Source organism: Haemorhous mexicanus, chromosome 19 (genome assembly GCF_027477595.1).
Source record: "Haemorhous mexicanus isolate bHaeMex1 chromosome 19, bHaeMex1.pri, whole genome shotgun sequence".
NCBI lineage: Eukaryota > Metazoa > Chordata > Aves > Passeriformes > Fringillidae > Haemorhous > Haemorhous mexicanus.
In genome coordinates this window covers 5,380,089-5,403,838 of record NC_082359.1, presented here as the reverse complement: position 1 = coordinate 5,403,838, position 23,750 = coordinate 5,380,089, and the positions used below count along the sequence as shown (strand labels likewise).

The following is a 23,750-nucleotide window of genomic DNA, read 5'->3' as shown; positions in this document are numbered from 1 at the left end:
CCAGTGTGCTCCAGGATCACCTCATTATGGATTTATGTCCTTTGGTTTTTTCTAGTTGTTCCGTGGTAGCTGTGGAAGGTGACAGTTGATGTCCACAGTCCTATAAAACCCCTTTTCCTGGGCTTGTGTGGGATCCTCTGGACAACCCAGTAACACTGGGTAGGTGGTTGGGCTGTTCCCACTGTTGTTAAGGCTGACAAGTGTAGTTTATACAAAACTTTGGAGTCTGTGTGTGTTCATTTACTGTTCTGTGGGTGAGTCGTGTACTTCGTTGTGTAGAGTCTGTCACGGTGGCATTTGCATCTTGTTGGTGCCATAGTAACACAAATAATAAGCAAAAATACTGCTCTGACTGAAAACATGCTTGTTTTAGTATTAACTTGCCAGTTTTAAAAGTGCACAAGTGTTTCCAACAGAAGATCCCAACCCAAATCCAGAAGATTTGCTTATAAGGAGTGTGTGTTTACATGGGGGCATCTTTGTTCCTCAGACCAGGCTGTTCCACTGCTTTCATTTTGAGCTCAACGTATTGCTTTAAAAATAGATCCTCTTTCTTTGAGTTCCCTGACATCAACTGATAGTTTTAAAGAGAAACCTGCTAATAAAAATATTCTGCTCTGCAGACCTCAGAATCTGGTTAAAAGCTGGTGTTGGGCTCCCTGCGCACACAGTAGTGGAGTGAGCACACAGGGCAGGATAAGGGGACTGGGATCCTAGCAGTGACAGCTTGTGTTGTTTCCTGCTGTGGCCCAGCTCGTTACAGAGCTGTGCATTACTGTGATCCCAGCACTGCAAAATGGTAATGAGGGCTGAGCAGAACCTGCTCTGATACCAGGGAAGAAGTTTAGCTTTTCACATTGGGAGGGTTCTCAGCATTTCCTCATGTAGTAAGGAGCTGCCTTGCTCACAAGTGTAAAAGATTTAAGCAGTTTTTCCTTTGGCTTGTGCTGTGAATATTCATTAATTGTGATGAATTCTGACTCTCAATTTCTACCTTAATCTGTAAAAATACATTATTTCTCATTGAGTCATGTGTGGCTTAATCCATGAGCAGAATTGCAGTAGTGCATGTGGACATGTGGCTGGAGCTTTTAGTGGCATCCTCGCTTTTGTTTCTTTGAGATGGAGAATTTTATTGTGTGGTGCTGTTGTATAAGGTGCCCTGAGGCAATATTTACATTTATGTGACTAACACAGATGAGCTCAAACATACACAATGACCTTGTCCCTTTATTAAGGAATGTATTTAATCAGCTTATGAAAATAGAGAAAAATGGCCAGGCTTCTATTACAAAAGTAATAAGATGTGACACATGTATTTCTGTATCACTTCTTGTGAGTCACTTACCTCAGCTTTCTTTAATCAGCAGTGTTGCAGCTTAGTGTATTCTTGTTTATGAAAATTATAATTACAGAGGAAAAAACTTGGCTTCCCCCCCTTACATTTTTGTTCCTCCCCTTTCACTCTTCTTCAATGCCTTGGTGGCTCCAGAAAGGTCCATAAATTCATATTTAAGCCTGGAGTGTGGAGCTGACCTAGTGAAAATCTTTTCCCCCTTCTCTTTCCCAAGGCAGCTCTGTTCCCCTCATTCCTCTCTCCCCACCACGTTTTGGCAGTGGCATGGATTGAACGGAGATCAAAGTGGCTTTGTAACCACAATCCGTGTCTTAGAGGAGGAAATTTAAAGCTTGTTCAGTAAAACTTTATTTCATTCATCTTTTAGCTTTAAAAGAGCCATGCTGTGGTCAGGGCCTTGTGGTTGCCTGTTCTTATGACTCCATATTTGCCCATAAAATACAATATTTTGTGAGAACAGAGGATTGAAAGCAAAATTTAAAGGAAAATTCTTCTTTACCTATTGATCAGGCATTGGCAAACTTCCAGTTTTTGATAGCAATGCATTCATAGCTGACAGCTATGAGACGTAAGTTTCAAAATGTGTTGGTTTTTTACATTATAGACTCCTGACTTTTTACTTATAGGAGTCTCTGATTTACTAAGAAGTTTTCAAACCTAGTTTAATATATCTGCAGTCTCTTAGTGTTGGACTTTTATGAGTCTCACTTCATGTATGTCTACAATGTTACTGGATTTGTAGGCGGCTCTGGTGAGACAAAATTAATTCCAGGAATATTTTGTAGTGGCCATGTCAAGTATTTTTATAAAAAAAAGTAATTTCTTTGCTGAGAGAATAGGTGAATTGGTTAAATTACTTTATTCTGAAAAAGCTGCTTTCAGTTTTAGCCCAGTGTTTCTAGTTATTTAATTTTCCATGTGTATTTTAATAAAATTTTGACTGGAGCTCTCTGTGAATTTCCATAATTCCCTTCTGGCAGGAGGTGCTGGATTCTTGTCTTTGCAGGAATGACAGTGAGAGAGCTGGCAAAGTGAATCTACATGACCAGTCATGCAGTGGCTTTATTTACTGCTTTCCATATTACAGGAGATTCATACACCAGGATTCTCCAGGCGTGGGTTTTGAAGGGCTGAGGGATTTTGGCTGCTCCTGACAAGCTGGGCATTGCTGGGTGTCAGTGATGAGGGCAGGGATGAAGAACCAGGGCTGGAGGATGGGATTCCTGTGCTGTTCCTGCCTCTTTGTCCTAGGAGCCTGGGTTGGGCTCCTTTGGGAAGGGAGAGAGGTGTGCAGGGCAGGGATGGACATGGGTTAAAACTGAGCTTTGCTGTGCAGGGCAGGGATGGACGTGGGTTAAAACTGAGCTTTGCTGGGCAGGGCAGGGATGGACGTGGGTTAAAACTGAGCTTTGCTGGGCAGGGCAGGGATGGACGTGGGTTAAAACTGAGCTTTGCTGGGCAGGGCAGGGATGGACATGGGTTAAAACTGAGCTTTGCTGGGCAGGGCAGGGATGGACGTGGATTAAAACTGAGCTTTGCTGGGCAGGGCAGGGATGGATATGGGTTAAAACTGAGCTTTGCTGTGCAGGGCAGGGATGGACGTGGGTTAAAACTGAGCTTTGCTGGGCAGGGCAGGGATGGACGTGGGTTAAAACTGAGCTTTGCTGGGCAGGGCAGGGATGGACGTGGGTTAAAACTGAGCTTTGCTGGGCAGGGCAGGGATGGACATGGGTTAAAACTGAGCTTTGCTGGGCAGGGCAGGGATGGACACAGCTGTAAACCCGTGGGAGCTGCTGTGCTGCTCAGATGTGGGGCACAGGAATGTTCCGAGTCCTCGGTGCAGCTTTTTGTGTAATGGAAGAAAGGGAACCACAGTCTTTAACTCACTGTGCCAAAGTTTACTCTGCTCGGGTTGTTACTTCCTCCAGCCCACCCTCCCCCCTGCTTTTTTCTGCCCATATGTCAGATTACTTGGTTTGGGAAACAGCTGATAGTCCATTGTATGACTCTGATGTTTGACATTTCCTTCCTCTTTCAGTTAAAAAAAAAATCTAGAAAAGAAAGTTAAAATTGGGAAGAATAGAGAGGATTCTTTTGTTTTCTTGCAGATTTGATTTTGTAATTTTTTTTCACGTGTTGGACTGCTTTTGCAGTCCAGCTCTCTCCAAGAGGGGACTTTTAAATTTGGAAAATAGGCAGTCAGTTCTGATTCTTTCTGAAGAAAGAAATCAAACCTCATCATTCACCCTGTCTGAAAACAAGGGAGGGATACTCTGGCTGCTGCCAAGTTGCATCTTTATGTGCTTTTTTTTGTGTGCTATTGAAGTTTGCAGTGGTAGTTTCCATTTTATTATCTGTTCTCAAACATCTACTCAGAAATATAATTTACTAAAACATAATTTATTCCCTTTTGTAAAGAAACTGTCTGAAGTGATGGAGAACTCAGAGATGCCTTTCTGTAAAATAGTGTGTGTGACTTGAGTTGTGGGGTGGGTCATTACCTTAACCCAGGGTTTGGTAATATGAAAAGAATTTCTTCAATTGCTTCTGTCTTTTGTCTTGGAGATGGCATTTTGCTTCCAGGCACTGTGTCCTTCCATACAGCCTACAGGGGGTAAATGTTCAGCTCTGCCATGGCTAAACTTCATTCCATGTAGAATTATTAAGGTTGGAAAAGAGCTCCAAGATCAAGTCCTCTTCTTCCCCTTTTCCCAGTAATAACACCCAACCCAAAGCAAACCCAGTCATGCTCTGTTACTTTTGGCTGCCGTGGCTTTGCTGGGGTGATGGTTGGAGACTGGGGGGTTTGTGCATCCTCTGAACCCCAGTTTCCTGCCTATTCAGTTTTGCTGTGCAGATTGGCTTTCCTGTTTCCCTTTCTCTCTCCTGGTGATGGGATAATGGCACAGCAGCTTCCCATTTTGTGTGGCTGTGTTGGTGCAAGAGCCAGCAGGACACGTGTGTGGAAGTGCCTGTGTGAGTCTCAGTACTGTGCTGACCTGGGACAGTGCTGCTGCCATCTTTCTGTTTCCTTATGTTTATGTCTTGAATATTTAGGCTTGAAAGTATCTTTTCAAGTGATGGCTGAGCCTCAGCCCTTTGGCTTCCAGCCATGCTTATCACATTATCCTCTCCCATCTCTGATGGACTGGGTTACAGCCTTGACAGCATGGACCCATGTTCTGAATTTGCTGGGTTGGTTAAGGGCTGCAGGTATGCTAACCAAAGCCTTCACTGAAGGTGAAGGATGTTGATGTAATTTAAAGGTCTTTAATCAAAAATTTCCTCTTTAATTCTTCATAGTTTTTAAATTATTCTTTAAAAGTTTTTGCAGTTAGTCCTGAATGACTATATCTGCTTTTTAGGTGGACATTGGGTCCTGGCTGAGGATGGCAGCTCTGAGGGTGACCATTGAGTGCTTTGTGTGCTGATGAGATTTCCAAGATACCTCTTGCTTCCTGGCTAAATGAAGGGGCATGGAAGAGTGTTGTGGAATCACAATTCCACCAAAGTGTCCTGTCTGAGTGGTGGCCAGTGTTTGTTTGGCCTGCTGGATTTGCTGAAGTGGATGTAGTTGCACTTCTCTTGAATTATCTCCCAGGCTCTCTGTGTCTTTGGTTGAGAGGTTTCTTGAACCAGGTAGATGTTTTATAAAAAAAATTCTAAACTAGTACATACATTTTTATCCTGGTACAAAAATTTCAGCCACCTCATTTTGGTTTGAGTCTGTGTTCTGCTAATTTAATTTGATATCTGGAAGAAAAGCAGCAGCTGTTCTCTAGAGGACCTCAGTTTCCCTCTTGTAAACCAACCAGACTTACACCATGGATGATTTTTTAACTGTATGGAATATATATTTTTTGACCATTCCTGTAATTCTTCTGGTTTTGATGTTGTGAAACAAGAGCTGCAGTTTGTGATGGATGTGCAGAGCTGCAGATGAATTGTAATGGCCTCAATTTCTGTGTCACCTTCTGTTTCTTTCATAAGAATTTCTCACATTTGGTTTTGTTTTGCCAACCTGTTTTTGCAGTGGACTGGAAGAAGATACTTTCTCTTTCAGTGTGTCAGTGTGTGCTTGTTTTCCTTCTGCTGTGCTTGATTGTAGTCATCTACTTTAGTATTTAACCTTGAAATTCTGTGAAGGTTTGGATCCATATCTGTAATTTGGGTGCTTTTACCAAATTGCTCTTTCTTTTATGCTTGCCACTCAAAAAGCCTTTGTTGGTAACTCCTGCATCTGCCAGAGCTGCTGAAATTTGAGCATTAGTATTGGAGTTCTTTTATATTTTCCACTGGGAAAGATGGTACTTGGTTGCCACCTCAAATTCTTTTTGAGATGGGTCTGATTTTTGTTTCTTTGAAAGAAGCAATTAATCTTTCTGACAACCTCCTCTCCTACATGGGCAAAGTCACCCTCACACTGGGGAGAAAGAGGAAAAAATGCCTCATTTCTGTCAGTGCTGTTTACTTTTTAGGCATAAGAGCTCATGCTGTTTGTGGCTTTTAATAATGTGAAATCTATTATTTTAGGAATGCCTTGGTTTGCTGGTCTTAGATACTGTGATATGGGATCTCAGATGTCCCCAGGTACAGAAGTCCATCAGGGAGATATCTGATAATAGGATTTTGGTTACAGCTAAATCCTTCTCTGAGACTTGCAAAGGTAAAAGATGACACACAAATGCCCTGACACTGTTGCTTGTCACAAACAGCTCTGGAGTAGGAGCATTTAGATAATCTGTTCCAGGGGGCATGTGGGAAGGAGGCATCATGGATTGCAGGGATTTATCCAGCAGAAAGCTGTTCCAGGCCCATGTGCTGCATGCACTGGCATGTTCACTTTCACGTTGGTTTTAAGAGCCAAGGAATAACAACAAAAAAAAAGGTAATTTTTTTCATCCTTCACTTTTAAAAGCTTGTTAGTGGCTGCCCTTTATCCCTTTTTTTCCAGCCACTTGACTGTGTGCTTATGCAGGGAGAGGATTAAAGTCAAACATGTCATTCTGCTGCTGCTCAGTTGCATACTAAGAGGGCTGAGCCTGAGCACCGGGCTCCAAAGCACAAACCATGGCATGGTGTTTTTCCTGCCATGGGACACCCATTTCAGAATGAGCTGTTTTTTGTTGTGCTAATTTTTTGTCTATTCTTGATTTCAGAGCGAGTTTGGAGGACTTGGTGTGGTTATGGCAATACTTGGCCTCACAGAAATGTCCTCCTGAAGCTCATTCAGTGCATGCAAGGCCTCTGCACTGCCATGTGATCCCTCCCTCTTCCAGGGGCAGAAGGGATAAGCCCTGAGGGAAGGGAGCACAAACCATTCCTTGCTTTTTTAAAATGGAAAGCATGAAGAGGAGAATGTTAAAATGTAGTTCAGGGAACGATCTGATTTCAGAAGACTCTGCAGGGCTGAGGTGGTCAGTCTGCTGTGGGTTTTCAAACCCCAGAGATCTTCAGACCCAGCAGAAAAGATGGGGAATGTCTGTGGACAGGTGCTGGCACTGCTCAGTTGTGCTGTGGGAATAGGAGCCTCTCTCAGGGTGTACAAACAGTCTGTAAAGCTGTGAAGAAAACAATTTTTTTAGTTAAGCAATCTCCTCTATTCCTTCAATTTACTTGACAGGGACTTAGGCAGATGTTATAACTACTTTATTTTATTGTGAGAGGGGATGGTGTTTCCCTCCCCTACAAGCAACACATTGTTACAGAGTAGTTTTCAGTCCTTCTGTCCTTGTCCTTTTGTCCTTCCTTCCTAGTAAAGTGTATCAACATGACATAACTTTTATCTGGTATTTAAATGGCTGCAGTGGAGTGTGCAATGATATTTCGTTGCTGTGTGAGGATGATGTAGTGAAATGAGACACTGTAACCAAAACAGATGGTGCTAATCTTGAGTCTGTCTGCAAGATCTTACAGCATTTAATTAAAATGGTGGTGTAATTCCCATGACACCTTTAACTACAGTTTAAATTCTTGGACTATGAACTAAGGGCTTTCTTATGCAGATTTTCACTCATGTGAGTAGTCCTTAGTATGAGTCTCTGGTGGCTTCAGAATAGCTACTTACTTGAATGAAGCTCTCAAGATGAGACACTAATAAAACTGGCAAACATATATATGGCATTTACATGTTTTATGTTCCAATTTGAAGCATAAATTGTAGACTAAAGATACTTAGCAACTACTTTCCTATGTAGAAGCAAACAAAATTCTAGGTTAAAGGAATTGCTTAGACTGAGCCTCACTTCAGAGGCTGGTAAATACAATGTTTTAAGGCACCCTGGGCAGCTTAACATCTTCCCCTGTGTTGGAAGGACATTTGATGAAAGCTTTTATGTTTCTTTGTTTAACTGAAATGTGTTTGTAGAAGTGGTGAGGTGTGGTTTGGTTTTTACATTGCTTGCATTGGTTTTTTAAGACCATTAAAGAAAGTTATATCTGAAGCACTGGGCAGATCTGAATTTGTCTGAGTGACACCTTTTAGGCAGGCAGCTGGGAAGTATTTTTATACTTGGTTTTTGTTTTGTTTCAAATTGGAGAAGTGTGAAAAGTAAAATGACCTGGATTTTGCCATCTTGAAAGTCTTTGAGAACGCAGGGTTGGTGCTGAGGGCCTGTGTGATTGATATCTGGTTCTTTTATTCATGATATGATCTTGCCTCCTTTCCAATGTATCCTTTCTATTTTGAAAGTACCAGATGATTTTCTACACTCTGCAGCCTGACTCTTAGCTTTTTATACTTTTCTGTTTGATATGAAGCAGGGAAAATAGCACATTTATATCATAATAGTCATTGTTTTTGATGTAGAGAAGCACAAAGTAGTTCAGAAATAGCTCTGCTTTACACTTGATGTGGCCAAATACAAGAATTTCTCAAACTTTTGATGCTCACCCTCCTTGTCCTTTTGCTGTGTCTATATTATTGTGTAGCCTCTCCAAGGGAGCTTTGTGTATTAAAATGGGTGGAATTACTCAAGTGATCTGGAGAAGTTAATTTAGAGTTGGCCTGTCCATTTCCCATAAAACAAAGGCCAAAAAGCATTTGGTGGAGATGGGAAATAAAAGAGGAGGTGGAAGATGGGTTTGTTTGTGTTCCATCTGCAAGGGCTGCAGAAGAGGAAAGCAGTCACAGTGGCTACCCAGCACTAATTATATCTTCAGGGTTGCTGGGAGCATGCCAGCACCAAGTTGTGCACTGTGAAATATTACTGGGGAATTGTGATTTTTAGCAGCCTAAACTCTGCCAGTCTGAGTGGAGCACAATAAGATCAGCAGAAGACCCTCCCAGCCTGCCTATTATTGTGATTTAAGCCTGAAGGGGGAAAAGAATGAAGAGCTTAGGTTTTCTGTCTCCTAGGAATTCACAGTCGTGGATGGTGTCCTGGAGCCCTGAGCTGTGGCAGGTACATGTGGAGGTGTCTGTATTTAGGGCAGCAGGGTGTGAAAGAAAGTGCTAATTTGCTTTCTCTGTCTCTCTGCTTGTCTGTGTGTGCAGGGGGATCAGAGGTTTGAACACTCTCAGCTCATCTCTTTTGAGCCTGTTTCACTCTGCAGGGTGTGATGATGGTCACTGAAACTTGAGTTTGTGTTCCTTTCCAAGGGACTCTGTGTGATCACTCTAAGGCCATGCATCTGAATAAAGACATTGGCAAAGCACTGTTTTCATTAATGCCTCTTTCTTGGGGATGTTTTGGGTGGTTTTGGATGCCTGTGTGGAATTTGAACACACTCTTTTACCCTGACAGCTGCTTTTGAAAACATCAGAAACAGATCTTTTTGTGTCTTGGGAATTACTCTGTAAGAAGTTGGATGGTAGTGAAGGGTTTGGGTATTACTGTTAGAGATCCAATTTCTCTGTTTCCTTACACGCTTGGCCCAGTGCATTTAGAACTGGCGTCTCACAAATATTCTGTGTCCAAGTGCAGTTGCTGAAGTTAGGAAAAAACTCCATTTCAAAACAGCCCCACTTATCTGAGCAGTTAAACCCTTCACAGCACAGTCCTCCATAACACATGTTCCCTTATAAACCAAAGCAAAAATCTCATTTAATGCATGATTTGCTAACAGTGTTGGATAATAATAAGTATTTGTAAGTTCCTTGGTTTTTTTGGTCAGGCTTTTTAGTTTTAAAAACATTGTAGCAACTGCAATAAGCCAAAACTATGCATATGGGAAGAGATGCAAGAAACAGTCAGTTACATCACCTGGCAAGAGTTCTGCTTTGTTCTGCATTCATCTCTAGCCAGTTGTGAGTTAAACAGCATGTTCACAGTTTTGTCCTCAGGTTGGCAATTTTGGTTTCTGTCTCAGTGTTTCAGGCTGCTTTCAAACCAGCAGTTTTACTAATCAGAGCATCTCTGCCCTCCCTGACCTGCTTTGCTGTCCTCAGACTTCCTGGTACGAGCAGCTCTGTGGCTGTTTAATGAATCAGGTGTGGGGACTGATCTGAGTAGAGGAAAAAGTCGTTTAATCCAACCCTTCTGGGTTTGAGTCAGCCCAGCTCAGTGTGACTGTCTGAGCAGCAGCTGAGTGCTGCAGGGAAGGCACCCAGGCCAAGCCTGCTCTGGCACCAGGGCTTGCTTGTGGTGGTTGAGGTGTTCACCAGCAGCAGTCTGGCTGCACTGAAGGTTGTGTTTTATTTGATTGGAGCTGTCCCTGACAGGGGAGATCCCACTCTGCTCTCCCTCCTCTCCTGGGGCTGCTCAGTGATTCTCTGGCTGCAGGATGAGCTGTCAAGGTGCTAAGCCTGGAAATGTTAGTCTTTCTTTTGCTTTAATTGGTGAAGTGATTCCATGACCCGTAGATCCAGTGTCAGACTGGGACATGGAAATGCATGGCTGGGGCTGAGGAGGAGGATGAGGTTGTGTTTGGTCAGCCTGTGCTCACTGCCAGTGAAGCACAAATGAAACCACATTTAGCTCTTCAGAACAGTTCCCAGAACCACAACCCATTGCTCGTCTTGTCTGTGCAAAACCTGCTACAGATGGAGGCCTCTTCAAACCAGGGCTGTTGGTTTGTTTAAAGAAATTAATGTAAATAAATCCCCATGTGGATGCAGATCTTCTCCCTATAGTGTGTTAAATACTTCACACAGAACATCAGTAGAGGCGTAGAATGTGTGTAAGTGCTTTGGGTGTAGTCTGCTCTTGTGTATCCTTTCTGGATTCAAATTTCTATTTGAATTCAATTTTAATTAACATGAGGACACAATCCAGAAGTTCTGAGGGATTAGTACTGATGCTTACCTATTAAAAATTTAAACAGAAACAGACATATCCCAATACATGTGCTGAACCACATCTCTGCAACTCGAACTGGGAAACGATGTGTGCGAGCTCATTTAATGCTGCTACTGAGTCCAAAGCCCCAGGACTCGTCTCTCCCTTTTTCTGGGAGTCTCTGTGTGTGTGGGTGGGCACTGGTGTGATCCAGGTTAGTAGTTTATCATTCCTCACAGTCCACAGAATTACAGATTCCAGGAGTTAGCGCAGAATTAAATTGGGTGCAGCTCTGCTGATTTCACTGTGCTTTCCTTGACTCTGTTTCATCCCTCCTCTGGGGGGGATTTTGGGGTGATACCTCTGAGCTGGCAGGAAGCCACAGGAGCCTCTTTGCTCTTTGAAACAGCTGAGCTCTGGCTTTTGCTGTGTGGATCAAGCGAGTGCTGCTGTTGGGTAACGTCCTTTGTTCAGTTGGGTTTTTTGGTTTTGGTTTTCATCATCTTCCTGTTCCATGCTCTTTGTGACTTAGCATATGCTCTTAGCTGGTTATGGCACAAACATTTAACCTTTTTTTCACAGGTTGCCTATGCTGGCACTAATTCTTGGTGTTTTGTGGTCTGTAGTTAGATTTATTGTCCTGTTCCAGAAACTCTGCCTGTTCCTTTTCCAAGCTATAGCTGGGGATGCATGTAGAGCAGCTGTAGATGTTTTGGAGGAGTGCTTTTCTTAGGCTGTTATTTAGTGTATGAGGTATTCTAGCACTCTACTATGGAAAAAATAACTTTGCTCCTTCCATTTTGTCTCTTCCTTCTGCATTCCCCTGCCCTTATCATGCCAGGAAGGTGGCACATGGCTGTGTATCTCAGCCACTCTGGACTATCTTTTCCCATTTCCTTTTCCATAGTTCCCAACCCTTTGGATGGCTGAGCAGCATTTCTGTCTGAGTGCAAGAGCTGAGTGCTGGCTGTAGGGAGCCTCCAGCTGGGACAAGCCAGGACTGGTGTCCTGCTGTCAGGATATAGGATGGCAGTGTCCCTTCTGCCCTGTGGAGCTAAAGATGCCTGGTGGTTTAGGGGCCTGCAAACAATAAACCCAATTTCCTTGCTGTTCAGTGTTCCATAGATTTTTTTTTCCCCTCCTCAGTCAGTACTGAGTGGCCATGTGCCTGGTGAGGCCTCTTCAGAGGTCAGTTAAATGGGCAATCTGGAAAATCAGTGTTTGGGGAAATAGTCCTTGAGGCAGAATCCCAGGGACTGTAGCCATGGGCCAGAGTCCTGCTGTGCCAGGCAGTATACAGGAATGAGGTGAAACTTTTTCAGAGAATGTATTTATGAGATCCAAGAAATACCTGTGGTTTTTGCTCTGTTGTTGGTATGAAGCATCACCTTCAGCTCCTCAGCAGTTCACCAGCCAGCTCTCGAACCAGGCAGGCTCCTTCCACCTACTGTGGTGGGCAGAAGAAAATTTTAGAGTTTTAACTTGTAAATGGACAAAGTTTGTGGACTTGAAATCCTTCTGTGTGTGATGGGGAATTTGGGTTTTGGAGGAGAAGTTGAATGTCCTTACACAGGTGATGACAATGGGAGGAATACGTGATCTGCAAGTCTTTGGTTTTCTTTAGGAGTAAAAATTCAATCCTGCAGTCAGTGTTTCCAGTGCTGGGCCTTTCCCTTGTCCCTGGCAATGCCCTCTCTTGTCAGAGGCGTAGCTGCTGCCCTGGAGTGTTTGCAGTCCTTGTGGCAGACCAGCTGGCTGTTCCTGCAGGAGCACTTGGGAGCTGAGCACCAGCTGCTTCTGCGCAGCCAAGGGAAGGTGTGAACACTGGAAATGCAGCAGTGGAGGGAATAGCAGCAGCAGGAATGTGGTAACAGGTAGAGAGCAGAGTACAAGCCCACTGTGAGCAGGGTATACACACACCAGTTGTGTTTGATAACAACCAGACTGTCCTGGGGGTATTCCCTATCCTGTGTTGGAGAGTGGAGAGAAAGGGGGAGGCTACAACAGGGATGGGGCAAACTGGGAGTGGAGGAAAATCTCAAACACAGACCACCCTGTGCTGGAAGTGACCTATCAGGATCATTGAATCCAACTCCTGGCCCTGCCCAGGACATCCCAACAATCCCACCCTGTGCATCCTTGAGAGCATTGTTCAAACACTCCTAGAGCTCTGGCAGCCTTGGGGCCATGCCCATTCCCTGGGGAAGCTGTTCAATGCCCGAAGAAAACCTTTCCCCAATGTCTGGGTAGCAAATTTGTTGTTTTCATTTTTCCTTGATGGCTAATAAGAGAATTCTGTCTGGTTTGAGAGGCAGTAAATTGCAACTTTCCGTATTCCGCCTTTGTTCATTTGGACAAAATAAAAACCCCATTCGTTAAACCTGTAATGTCATACTGTGAAACTGTTTCAGCTTTTCCAGTAAGTCACTAGTTTTCCTAAGTACTGTGGTGCTTTGTTTGTGACTTTCAAGTGGCCAACTTTTGGGCTGACACTGAGCTCACGTGGCCACCAAGCAGCCTGTAGGAAATGAACCTTATTCCCTCTCCCTGTTTGGTTTTTTTTTTCCCTTTCTAACTTGTAAGATGACAATAAGATAACAGTAAGGTTAGAAATGTAATGAAGCTGTTGGAAATGAATAGAATAGAAGTGAGTCAGGTTGTGGTGAAAACCTAAATGCAGGGGTAAGCCAGGTTTATTCAATGCTGTTTCTAAATTACTTCCTTGAAGGGGAATATATGAATAGGAGGATTTCTGAACTTGAATTGAGGAATTAACCAATGAAAATGAAACAAACTATGACTGTAACTAAATTATGAAGTGATCCAGTGACTCTTTTCTTCTTTTTTTGTTTCCCAAAGGCCGAACTCACGGGCATCAAATGGCGTAGGTACAACTTTGAAGGCCATGGGGACTGTGGGCCCATCATTTCAGCTCCAGCCCAGGATGATCCCATCCTGCTCAGCTTCATCCGCTGCCTGCAGGCCAACCTGCTGTGTGTGTGGCGCCGGGACGTCAAACCCGACTGCAAGGAGCTCTGGATATTCTGGTGGGGGGACGAGCCCAACCTGGTCGATGTCATCCACCGTGAGCTGCACAGTAAGCCACTCTTTGCTTCTCAATTACCTCCATTTTTTCCAGTGAAAAAGGAAATTTTTGTAATCTTTACTTGCTACCTTATGTGATTTTGTCATAGTTCATGTTTTAAGATCTACAGGAAAACAAAACAACCTGTAAATTTGACTTGTTTGCCACCTGATAAAATGCAAAGTGAAACTTGAACTCGGGAGACCTGTAGTCAACATCATGACTTGGATTTTTGTGGAACCTCTGAAAGTAGAGTAAATTCTATTTCCAGGGGGTGATGATGATAATAATACCACCCCAGCTCTGGCATAAGGTAGTAGCTGATGGAATAAATCACCTCTCCTGTAGAGTCAGGTGAACTCCACAGCACCCCAGGTAAATCTGTGAGGTCAGGACTTGCTCCTTGCTCGTGCTGCAGGATTTGAGCATGATCCAAGGCAAGTTGCAACAAGTGAGTGGAATAAGAGGCAGGAAGAAGCAGGTAGGTCAGAGGTGACAGTGATAATTTGGTGATTATAGGCTTTGTGCAACTGGGATTGTCCTCAGAGTAACCAGAATGTGGAGCCTTAACATGATAAAGTTACTTCTGCTGTGTCTGTTGTGATCCTGTTTGGGTTTGACTGTATCCAGTGTGTATTATTTTCTTTTCTTGTATTGTTGCTGTGACAAGTCTTAGTTTGCCTGAACTACAAGATGTTTTATTAGGCTGATGAATTTTACTTCCATTTTCACCTTGTGTCTTGCAAGAAAACAACTGAAGTTCACCAGTTCTTGAATAATAACAGTAGTTAAAAAAACCCAAGACAATAATAAAGATCAGGTTCTGGTTTCTTGCAATCATTTTTTATCCTTCTGGCCTTTAGACCTTCTGGTGACTTGGTGATAAAATTTGTTTCAAGTACACAGAATATTTTGTTTATCAAGTGTGCTTGAGTTGTCCCTTATCTCCCACCTGTACCCTGCACTGTTTAGTCCTGGGTTAGGGTATATTCATTTATTTTCATTCTCTTCTAAGCACCTTTCCAAACTTCCTGCTTTGATGGCTGCCAGATTGTTTATTTGGCACCAGAGCCTGTGAAATCACAGATATGGAGGCCTGAGTACCTTGGGGCGTGTTCCACACAGGTAGCCCTGTGATCATGTATAATTAAAGAGATGGCTCACAAGTGCTGTGCTGAGCCATTCCACTGGCATTCATTTTTTATGAGGCACCTGTTTTGAATGAGGGAATGGGTAATATTTCTACTTATCCAGCAAAGCTTTAATAATATATGCTTTTCTCTTAGTGAAATATAGTTTATTTAATATTTCAAATGCAGTAGATGGGACTTAAGTGTCTTTTTATTTGAGGAGAGTTGCAGGTGATGCCTCTGTTTCTGTTGTAAATTGATGGATCTTGTTTATATCTGACATCTTGGTTACAACAATGTGATGCTGCTTCCAGTGGTGGTGGTATGGAAATCCACTTAAATGTCTGGACAGCTGAACCTGCTTCTGCTGGGTGCAGTATGGGGCAGAATATAGCAAAGCAGCACTGTCACACATTATTTATCTGGTTCAAAATTGTATGGAATCACAGAATTATTTAGTTTGTAAAAGACTTCCAATGTCATTGAGTCCAACCTGTGCCTGATCCCCCAGCCAGGCTCCGCGTGCCACGTCCAGGTGTTCCCTGGATACCTCCAGGGATGGGAACTCCACCACCTCCCTGGGCAGCCCCAGCCAATGTTTAACAACCCCTTCCATGCAGAAATTCCCTGGTGTCCAACCTGAGCCTCCTCTGGCACACCTGAGGCCGTTCCCTCTCCTCCTGTCCCTGTTCCCTGGAGCAGAGTCCAACCCCCCTGGTTGTCCCTTCCTGTCAGGGAGTTGTGCAGAGCCAGAAGATCCCCCCTGAGCCTCCTTTTCTCCAGGCTGAGCCCCTTTCCCAGCTCCTTCAGCCACTCCTGGGGCTCCAGCCCCTTCCCCAGCTCTGTTCCCTACCCTGGACATGCTCCAGCCCCTCAAGGTCCTTCCTGAGCTGAGGGGCTCAGAACTGGACACAGCACTTGAGGTGTTCCCACATCCAGGCTGGGGCTTTCAGAGCAGTAACTTCTGAGTGGAATCCAATCTGAAACTCGTTTGTTGTCATGTGTGTAAATCCTACAAGGATAGATTTCCTTGTTCTATATTAAAAGCACATTGAAACACTTGTAGTGACTTATCAGATATAGTTCAAAGTGATGTAAATTGTGTAAGTGTTGGACATTTTCTGCTGATAGAGCTGTTGGGCTCTGTTCAGTACATTTTAGAGTTCAAACATCAGTATTGACAAAATATTGAGCCTCAAATTCTGCCAGAACAAGGCATTTATGTCCATTGATTCCTTGAGATAGGACAAAGGACACAGTTTGTGTTCACTGCTTCATGCAGCCAGAAGGCAAACTGAACAAGTTTATTCTGCTTTTTTATGGTATAAACAGGCCACAATACTGAACTGTTTGATAGTTGAAATTAGCTTCCTGCAAATATAAAGGGCTTTTCCATGTGGGCATACAAACAGAAAACAGGAAAGTTACTGAAGCAGAGTTTTCCTTGCCTGTCAGCTGGGCCAGGGTAACCTGATGCCTTTTTCTGGTATAACCCACTCAGGAAATGAGCTGCTTTGGCTTAAAATGCTGTTCCTGCAGGTTGGATTGTCACTGTGACTTAGAGTTCCATGGCCAGAACTTTGTTGTTGTGCTGTATTCACAAGGAGCACAAGTCCCAGGAATCTGATGCTGCAAATCCAAGAGGAAGACCAGAGTCTATCCAAAACATTGACATCTGAGATATAGGGACTGTAGGGAATGATGCCTGTAAGGTCATGAATTCTTATCAAGAATAAAGTTTTGGATTTCTCTTTTCCTGCCTAGGACTTGTGCTTTGAAAGTGAACTATTTTAGTGATAATTAAATTTTAAAGATTTTAGTTTTTAAATATTTTTTTTTAATTATTTCAAGTCTAAATTGCAATTTTTGATTTTTTTTCTGGATAAGAGAGTCACTCTGATAGTGCTGTGTGATATTTACTGCTTTCAGTAAACAGAGGAAAAGTCCAAACTGAGGCTTTGCTTTCAGAAGCAATTCAAAAACTTTTGCTCATGAACTCTTTTATCTTTATAACATTGGAGATTTGGTAAACAACAAATCTGCCATTAATAAAAGAATTTCAAATAGTCATAGGGAAAACAACTTAGTGGTTGTAAACAGGAGGTACGAGGAGAGTTGTTTATGTAGTAGCTTTCCAAAACTGTGGATAATTAAATGCTGTCATGGGAGATTAAGTAAAAACAATTATTTGCAGAGCAGTTATAGATCAGTGGAGTGGTTGGATTAACCAGGCAGCTGGAAACTTCAGAACTGTCTCTTGCACATTCTCCTACATTTCTTCTTTCTGCCAGCCTTGACTGTGGTGTTCTGGTTTTTGTTGTGGTGGAATTTAAAACTGGATGAGAGGTTGAAGATCTTTATTCAGTCCTGGGTGGAAAAAGCTGATCAGGGTGGGGTCAGTGAGTGAGGAAAAACTGGAGTGATTCTATAAGTCTGAAAAAGTTGGGTGTGCTTAAGTTTGTTGAAGTTTGGTTTTCTGAGGGATAAATGCTATTTAATGATATTGCCTGGAGAGGTTTGGCAACTGTTCCACCACAGTACCTTTCCCCATAAATCCATTTTTTGTACATCCGACAGAAGAAGTGGAAGGAGAGGAGGGAGTGTCTGACTGTTGGCAGCGTTTTTGACAGGAACGTTGTGGATTTGCAAGTTGCAGAGCTCTCATTTGCATTTGGTGACCAAATACCATCTGGAGTATCACAGAGAATTTAGACTCAACTCTTGGGTTTTCTTTCTTCTCCCACCCCTGCCCTAGGCCCTGTGGGTTCCACAGAGATTATAGGAAAGGAGATCTGTTCCTCAGTTCCCTTCTTGGCTTTTGCAGAGAGCACTTTGCCCTGACATTTTACACCACTCCAAGAGTTGGACTTGATGATCCTGTGGGTCCCTTTCAACTCAGAAAATTCTGTAATTCTCTGACAGTTTTGTCCATCTATTTATAATCTCTGTTCTGGATTTACGGTTATATTCCACTTTGTCTGCTGCATTTGTGGTACAGAATATTGGAATTCTCAGGGATAAAGCAGGGATTATGATGTGTACCACTACTGAGAATACAGGTTGCTGACTGTAAGCACAGCACTGGAGGTGGACTCTGGAAGGCTGGCAGGATGTGAGACAGGAGCTTGAAAATGAATTAATTCTGGGTGTTTGATAGTTCTTTAGGTAAAACTACATCTTCTATCAGCTTATTAGCTTGTGTGCCTGAACTCACTAATTCTGGCAGGTATTTGGGATTTCCATCTATATATTGCACTTGTTCCATTAATTTCTGGAGCTGCTCATTTTCCTCAGAAAAATGATACTATTTCACTTTCTGCTGTGTAGAATATAAGAATTGGGATGGAAATACTTATGAAGAATAGATGATCTTGAATGAATTAGGCAAGCCTTTCCTGAAAGATTATTGTACATGATCTTTGCAGCTTGGTAAGTTTCAAAATGTAGCTGAAATTTGAGCTATGACAGGAAAAACCTGGAGCTTCGGCTCGTTCCTGTTTATGAATTCTTGGCATATCGGGCTGGCGCAGCCGTAATCCCCTGGTGCTGATAAAAGTGAGCAGGGAAAAATGCTGCCTGCAGGAGAGCTGTGTGCAGGGCACCCACATTAACCCACGTGGTTGTGCCCAAAATTAATTTCTCTTATTGTTTCTCTACCTGAAATTTGCTGATTTTTACCTACAGGAAAGCAGAACATGTCAGCTCTGTTTTTAAGGATTTTTCCTGAGGAGAACAACTTGCCCCAGAACTCAATTTAGTTGTTTTTATTCCTTCTAGGATGGGTTCTTGATGCTCTCTTATGAACTGCCAGATTGCAAAGTTCCATTTATCAGTCAAGTCAGTGTTTAACCTGTAAATGTTTAGTAGTTAGTGCTTGTCAGCATTTAGTAGGGATAAAGAAAAATTAAGGAAAATTTGGAAAAATGGTATTTTTTTGTTTCACTAATGTAAAAGAGAATAAATTAGTGAAAAATCTACTTTCCATTTCAATTTGAGCCTATTGAAGGTTCTTTCAGGGTACTGTATTATTTCTGCAATTGTGAGGAATTGGGAGCTCTGTCAGGAATTAGAGTATTTTCTAAGCTCCGTGTAGTGAGATACGTTAATTATTGAATGAGAAGATGTTCCTGTCTATTCAAACACATTTTAAGTGTGTGAAGCAATGCGTGAAATGAAGACTGAGCCCCCTTGCTGTGAAATGGGTGTTGAAATGAGAGTGCTCCTCAGTCTTTTCATTCTACCATGAGATTATGGCAGTGGGCAAGAAGGGAGGGAGTTGCTGCTGGAATTGCATTACAGCTGACTTGGAGACTTCCTTGGATTTGCCCAAAGGTTATTCCTGGGATCCTTGGGCTTTGCTGAAAGCATGGGATGTGTATTACAACAATTTTCTGCACTCTGAGTAACTCCATAAACCCCAGAACTGTCTTGCCCAGTGGTACCAGGAAGGAGAGCAGCCAGGACATGGAAAAGCAGTTCATGAACAAGGAAGAAAGGATCTGAAATGCAAGGCTTTTGGAAGGCTTTCCATTTAAAAAGCAGCAATGAGTATCAAGCAGCTGAGTACCACTTATTAATAATTTGAAGTGAAATCTGAAAATGGTTAATTGCCGGTTCTTGAGCGCAGAGTGGAATTAACAAGTAGGTTCCTGTGACAGAAGACTTTATTGGAATATTAAGTTACTGAAAAGTCTGTTTCTGGCTTGATTACTTTCAATAAGATAAGTAATTTGCATTTTCTTAATTGCCTAGCATAGATTATTCCCAAAGACATGAAAACAAAGTTCAACTTTTCCATTCTTTTGGCAAGAAGATGGGATTGAAAAGTGAATTCCTACTTTCTCAGCCCGCAGAATTGTTCTGTGACCCTTATATCTGACACTGGTAATTGGTGTCCAGTGATTGCCAGTTGAAGTTCAGCTTAGACAAAATAAACTTTTTCTTTTAAGCAGGCATATAAAATGAGGTTATTATGCCATCATTTGGGATTAAGGAATTGCTTCATGGGAAAATGCCAACTCCTTTTATACACAAGAGCCTTATTGTGTCTGGGCGAGATGTCTTCATTTTGTTTTGCTTTCTTTTAAAAATAAATGTTCTTCCCTCCACTTCTACTCCTTTTACTTGAAAGTTGGTTTATGGGAGTCTTAAAAAAAAAAAAAATTAAAACTGAGTGTCTTGTTTGGAATTCTGATTGCACTTGCTTTAATTCCTCTTTCCTTCAGTGGTTTTGTCTCCACATGAACAGGGAATGTCAGTGTTCAGAGCAGGATCCAATGAGTAGATGTGGCATTTGTGAATTCATTACCAATTCTAGTCAAGAAATGGACCTTACTGATCCTTGTGGGTCCCTTCCAGCTCAGGATATTCCATGGATCGTTCTCACATAGTGTGTTTTCCCTCTTCTTACAGCTGGCAATATCTGAGGCTAAAAAGTTATTCAAAAGTCTGAAATCTACCAAAGGGCCATATGTAAAAAAGCCTAATGCTTTTTTTTGTTTTGTTTTATTTGTATCACTCAAGAATTAACATCCTAATTTTGTTCATGGCTGGGAATTTGGAGGTATTCCTGTTGATTGCAACAAATTACCTTCTGAAAACAGTTTGGAAGAAAGACACTGATGGAAGGCAAAGCCAAGAAATTCTCTAATGAATCCACGTGCTTCCTCATAATCTTTCTGCATTCCAAATATAAGCTCAATTTGACTGAAATAGTTGAAATTTTGTGTAATTAACCTTTAGGTTTTATTTGCCACACAATAGTTCTTGTTTTTTTCTGGTGAGAAAAGGAGCTGGTATTCCAGAGGCAATATTAACAGCTGCCTTCTGGAGGGAAATTTGATGGTCCTTTGGCAGAACTGTTTCAGCAAGGCCAGACTCAGAGCAAATCCAGGATATTTAAAGTGGGATAGAACTGTGGGAGTGGAACTGTCTGGAAAGTGCTGGAAATCTGAGGCAAGGTTCCAATAGCTGGGAATCCCTCCCAATAACAGCAGAGTGAGGTGTTACTAATGAATCCAGGAGAACTATTGTGTAAAATGGGCTTGGAATTAACTGGAGTGCTGAGAACAAACTCAAGTCCAAATTTTGAATGTAAATAAAATTGATGTGTTACCACAGGCAATTTGGTGAACCACGTAATTAGGTTTTTTCCATGAAAAACAAGACATTAAGATGCAGCTGCAGCAAAGCAGTGTGTAAAGGATTTATATTCTAGTTATATGAAAATTAAACAATCATTAAAAGACTGTATTTTTTAAAGTGCTGCTCGGGGAGGGGGGAAATGAAAAAAATCCAATCAGTAGAATTTATTTTTCAGCAATGTATTGGCAATATCAGCCACAGTAGTTGATGTTTTTTTCCTTTAGGGAATCTCTTTTTCCAGTGAAATGAACTCAACTGTATGAAGTAAATCTAAGTTAGCTTGAAGTGAAATCTGCATTAATAGGGCTCATTACTGATGTTTGTATTTGGATGTATTGAGTAATTCTAAGAACAGAGTAAGCTCTACTGGAAAATTTAGACTTTAAAAATAAATGAAATGCCACCTTCTGAAGAAAATTATTAAAAAATTGCATACAATTGTATTTTGTAATGGCATTTCTAGAATAATTAATGAACTTTAAGTGACAATGATGGTGCTGGACTGCAAACAGAAAACACTGAAACTCAGTTCTGCTGATGTTAACACATCATTCCTCTTAAGAGAGAGATGGTTTTCATTATGTAAAAGTCACTTTCTTTATAATGAAGTTCCTGTTAAAGGTCATAAATCTTACTACAGAATTCTTGTACCCCAAGCCTGAGACTGGTTTCATTTTAAGTGGGCTTCATTATACACCTGCACTTACTTATCCTGGGATTTGACTGTAATCTGTGGGACAAGTGCCTTGGATACCTGGCAGTGTGTCCCTGTGGCAACTCCCAGATGTAATCCATGGCTTGGGGTGTCAGTGATCAGCCAGGAAAATGCGGGGGGGAAGGCAGCTTTGGAAAAGTGAAGTTTGTTTCTGACCTTCATTGAAATCTCAGGGCCCTGAAACTAGAATATGGCCTTTCCAAAAATGCAAACAAAAACCATATTTCTGTGTGGAAGGAAGAGGAGGAGCAAGTGGAAAACAACTGAGTACATGGGATAGGTTAAGAATGAGGGTGGGTTCTTACCTTTGCTCTTTGCCCGTGGGAAGTGGGGGTTTCAGAAGGAAAAGCCTGGGGTTGTGCTGTTAGTTAAATATTAGTCTCTTGGTTAAAAAACCCCAAACAAACAAACCAAGCACCCGTGTGTTGCAGTCACTCATATAATGATAAGTAGAGCTTTGAGTGGAACAGTGTAAAATTGATTTTCCAAGGCTGAAATGCTCAGTAGTTTGAAGTGAAGGTACAAACCACAGGTAAGGCAGGCTGTGGGGTGGGCACAGCTGAAATGCTTTTGCCTCCTTGTTGATGTAAGCCACGCTTAAATGTGTCCTTGGAGCTGAGCAGGAGCTGCAGCCCAGGTCTGGGTGCTGAGCCTGGCTCAGAGCAGCAAAGGCTGCAGTGCTGCTTTGGTCCCAGCAGTGCCCTGCAGCTCCCTCAGCTCAGGCCTGTGGGAGCCCACCACAGTTTCAGTTTCTGTTCCAGTGCTGGAGGCTGGGAGCTCCCTGAGCTGCCTCTGCCTTGGCATGAGCCCAGTGCTGGGCTGGGCCCTGGCACAGGCACCTCCAGTGTTCCCTGGCTGTCCCAACAGCCATTCCTGCTTCACCTTCACAGCCCTGATCTCTCTGCTCCTCCTGGACAGTGTTTGCACCAAATCCTGGGACATTTATTGCTTTGGAATAGTCAGTGAGCCAGCAGAGTCAAACTGAAATGCTTCAAATTTCTATAACAAATTTATGGGTGGATCATACAAATAACCAGGCCAAAGCAGCACCTCAAATTCCTGGAGAAATTGAAATGTGAATGTACTATAAAGTGCATATATTGATAAACTTGGTCTTAGAAGGAGGAACAGAAGGTGGCAGATGTGGCAGTTTCTAAGCAGGAAATAAATATCAGATTTGCAATAAAACATTTTTATTTTGTAGCTGTTCCATGACATTCTGGTTGCTTCTGAAACACAAGTAATAGAACACCTTTCCCACCAGGGAAACTTCTAGTCATAGGTGATGAAAGGGTCATTGTATAGGATTTTTTTTACTGTAATGGCTCTAAGAATTTAAAATCCTTATTCTTTAAAGCTCTCTAAAGAGATGGGAAGTATGGACAGTGTTATTGTGTCAACAGGAGCAGCAGGGCTTGGAGTCTGATGGGTTTTTGGTTCTGGGGAGCTGGAAGGAAAATTTCTTGGTCCCTTTGGAGTTTGACAGAATTTATTCTATGCAATACTTGGCTACATATGTCAACGAAATTCCCTGGAATCTGTTCTCTAAGGGAGCTGAAGGGGAAGTGTGTGGTGTTTGTCTGCCCTGTCATTTTTTTTTTTGTCTCTTCTATATGAAAAGGATGTGATTTCTGATATTATGGTAATGAGCAGTGTGACTGTAAAGCAAGTTTGGCTTCTGTATTTGAGTGATGTCCTCTGTTCTTATTAAGGGATGGAGGTGATGTTGGACTGTGCTGGGATAGAATGGTGAAGGGCTTAACTGACAATCCTGCCCCTTCCAGAGATATTCCTGCAAGTTCTACCACTTTAACTGCCTGCTGGTCAAGAGGAGTCTGTGTTCCTGACAAAAGCTTTATAGGTTTAGTTTAATGTGTAGGCTTATTGAAAGATAACATTTGATTTTTATTTTGTACTAACTTTATAGTTTGAATAACTTACGAGTAACTTAAGGATTCTCTTGCCATCCCTAACAGCCCTGAGTTGGGGGTCTAATTTGGATTTTCTATACAAAACAAAGTAAGATTTCCATTGCTGCACCATAGTAAAATAAATTAAATACTTCACTAAAACTGGGGTGTCCTGAAGTAGTGTCACCATC

General features: G+C 42.3%; 1 protein-coding gene across 1 annotated transcript in view; it reads left to right on the top strand.

Moving 5' to 3' along the window:
• Nucleotides 1-23,750, top strand: part of MED13L (mediator complex subunit 13L) — a 186,665-nt gene that overhangs the window by 5,794 nt on the left and 157,121 nt on the right. The window contains exon 2 of the mRNA XM_059863897.1: nucleotides 13,435-13,672. Within this exon, the coding sequence (XP_059719880.1) occupies nucleotides 13,435-13,672 (238 nt within the window). The remainder of the gene's footprint in view (nucleotides 1-13,434; nucleotides 13,673-23,750) is intronic.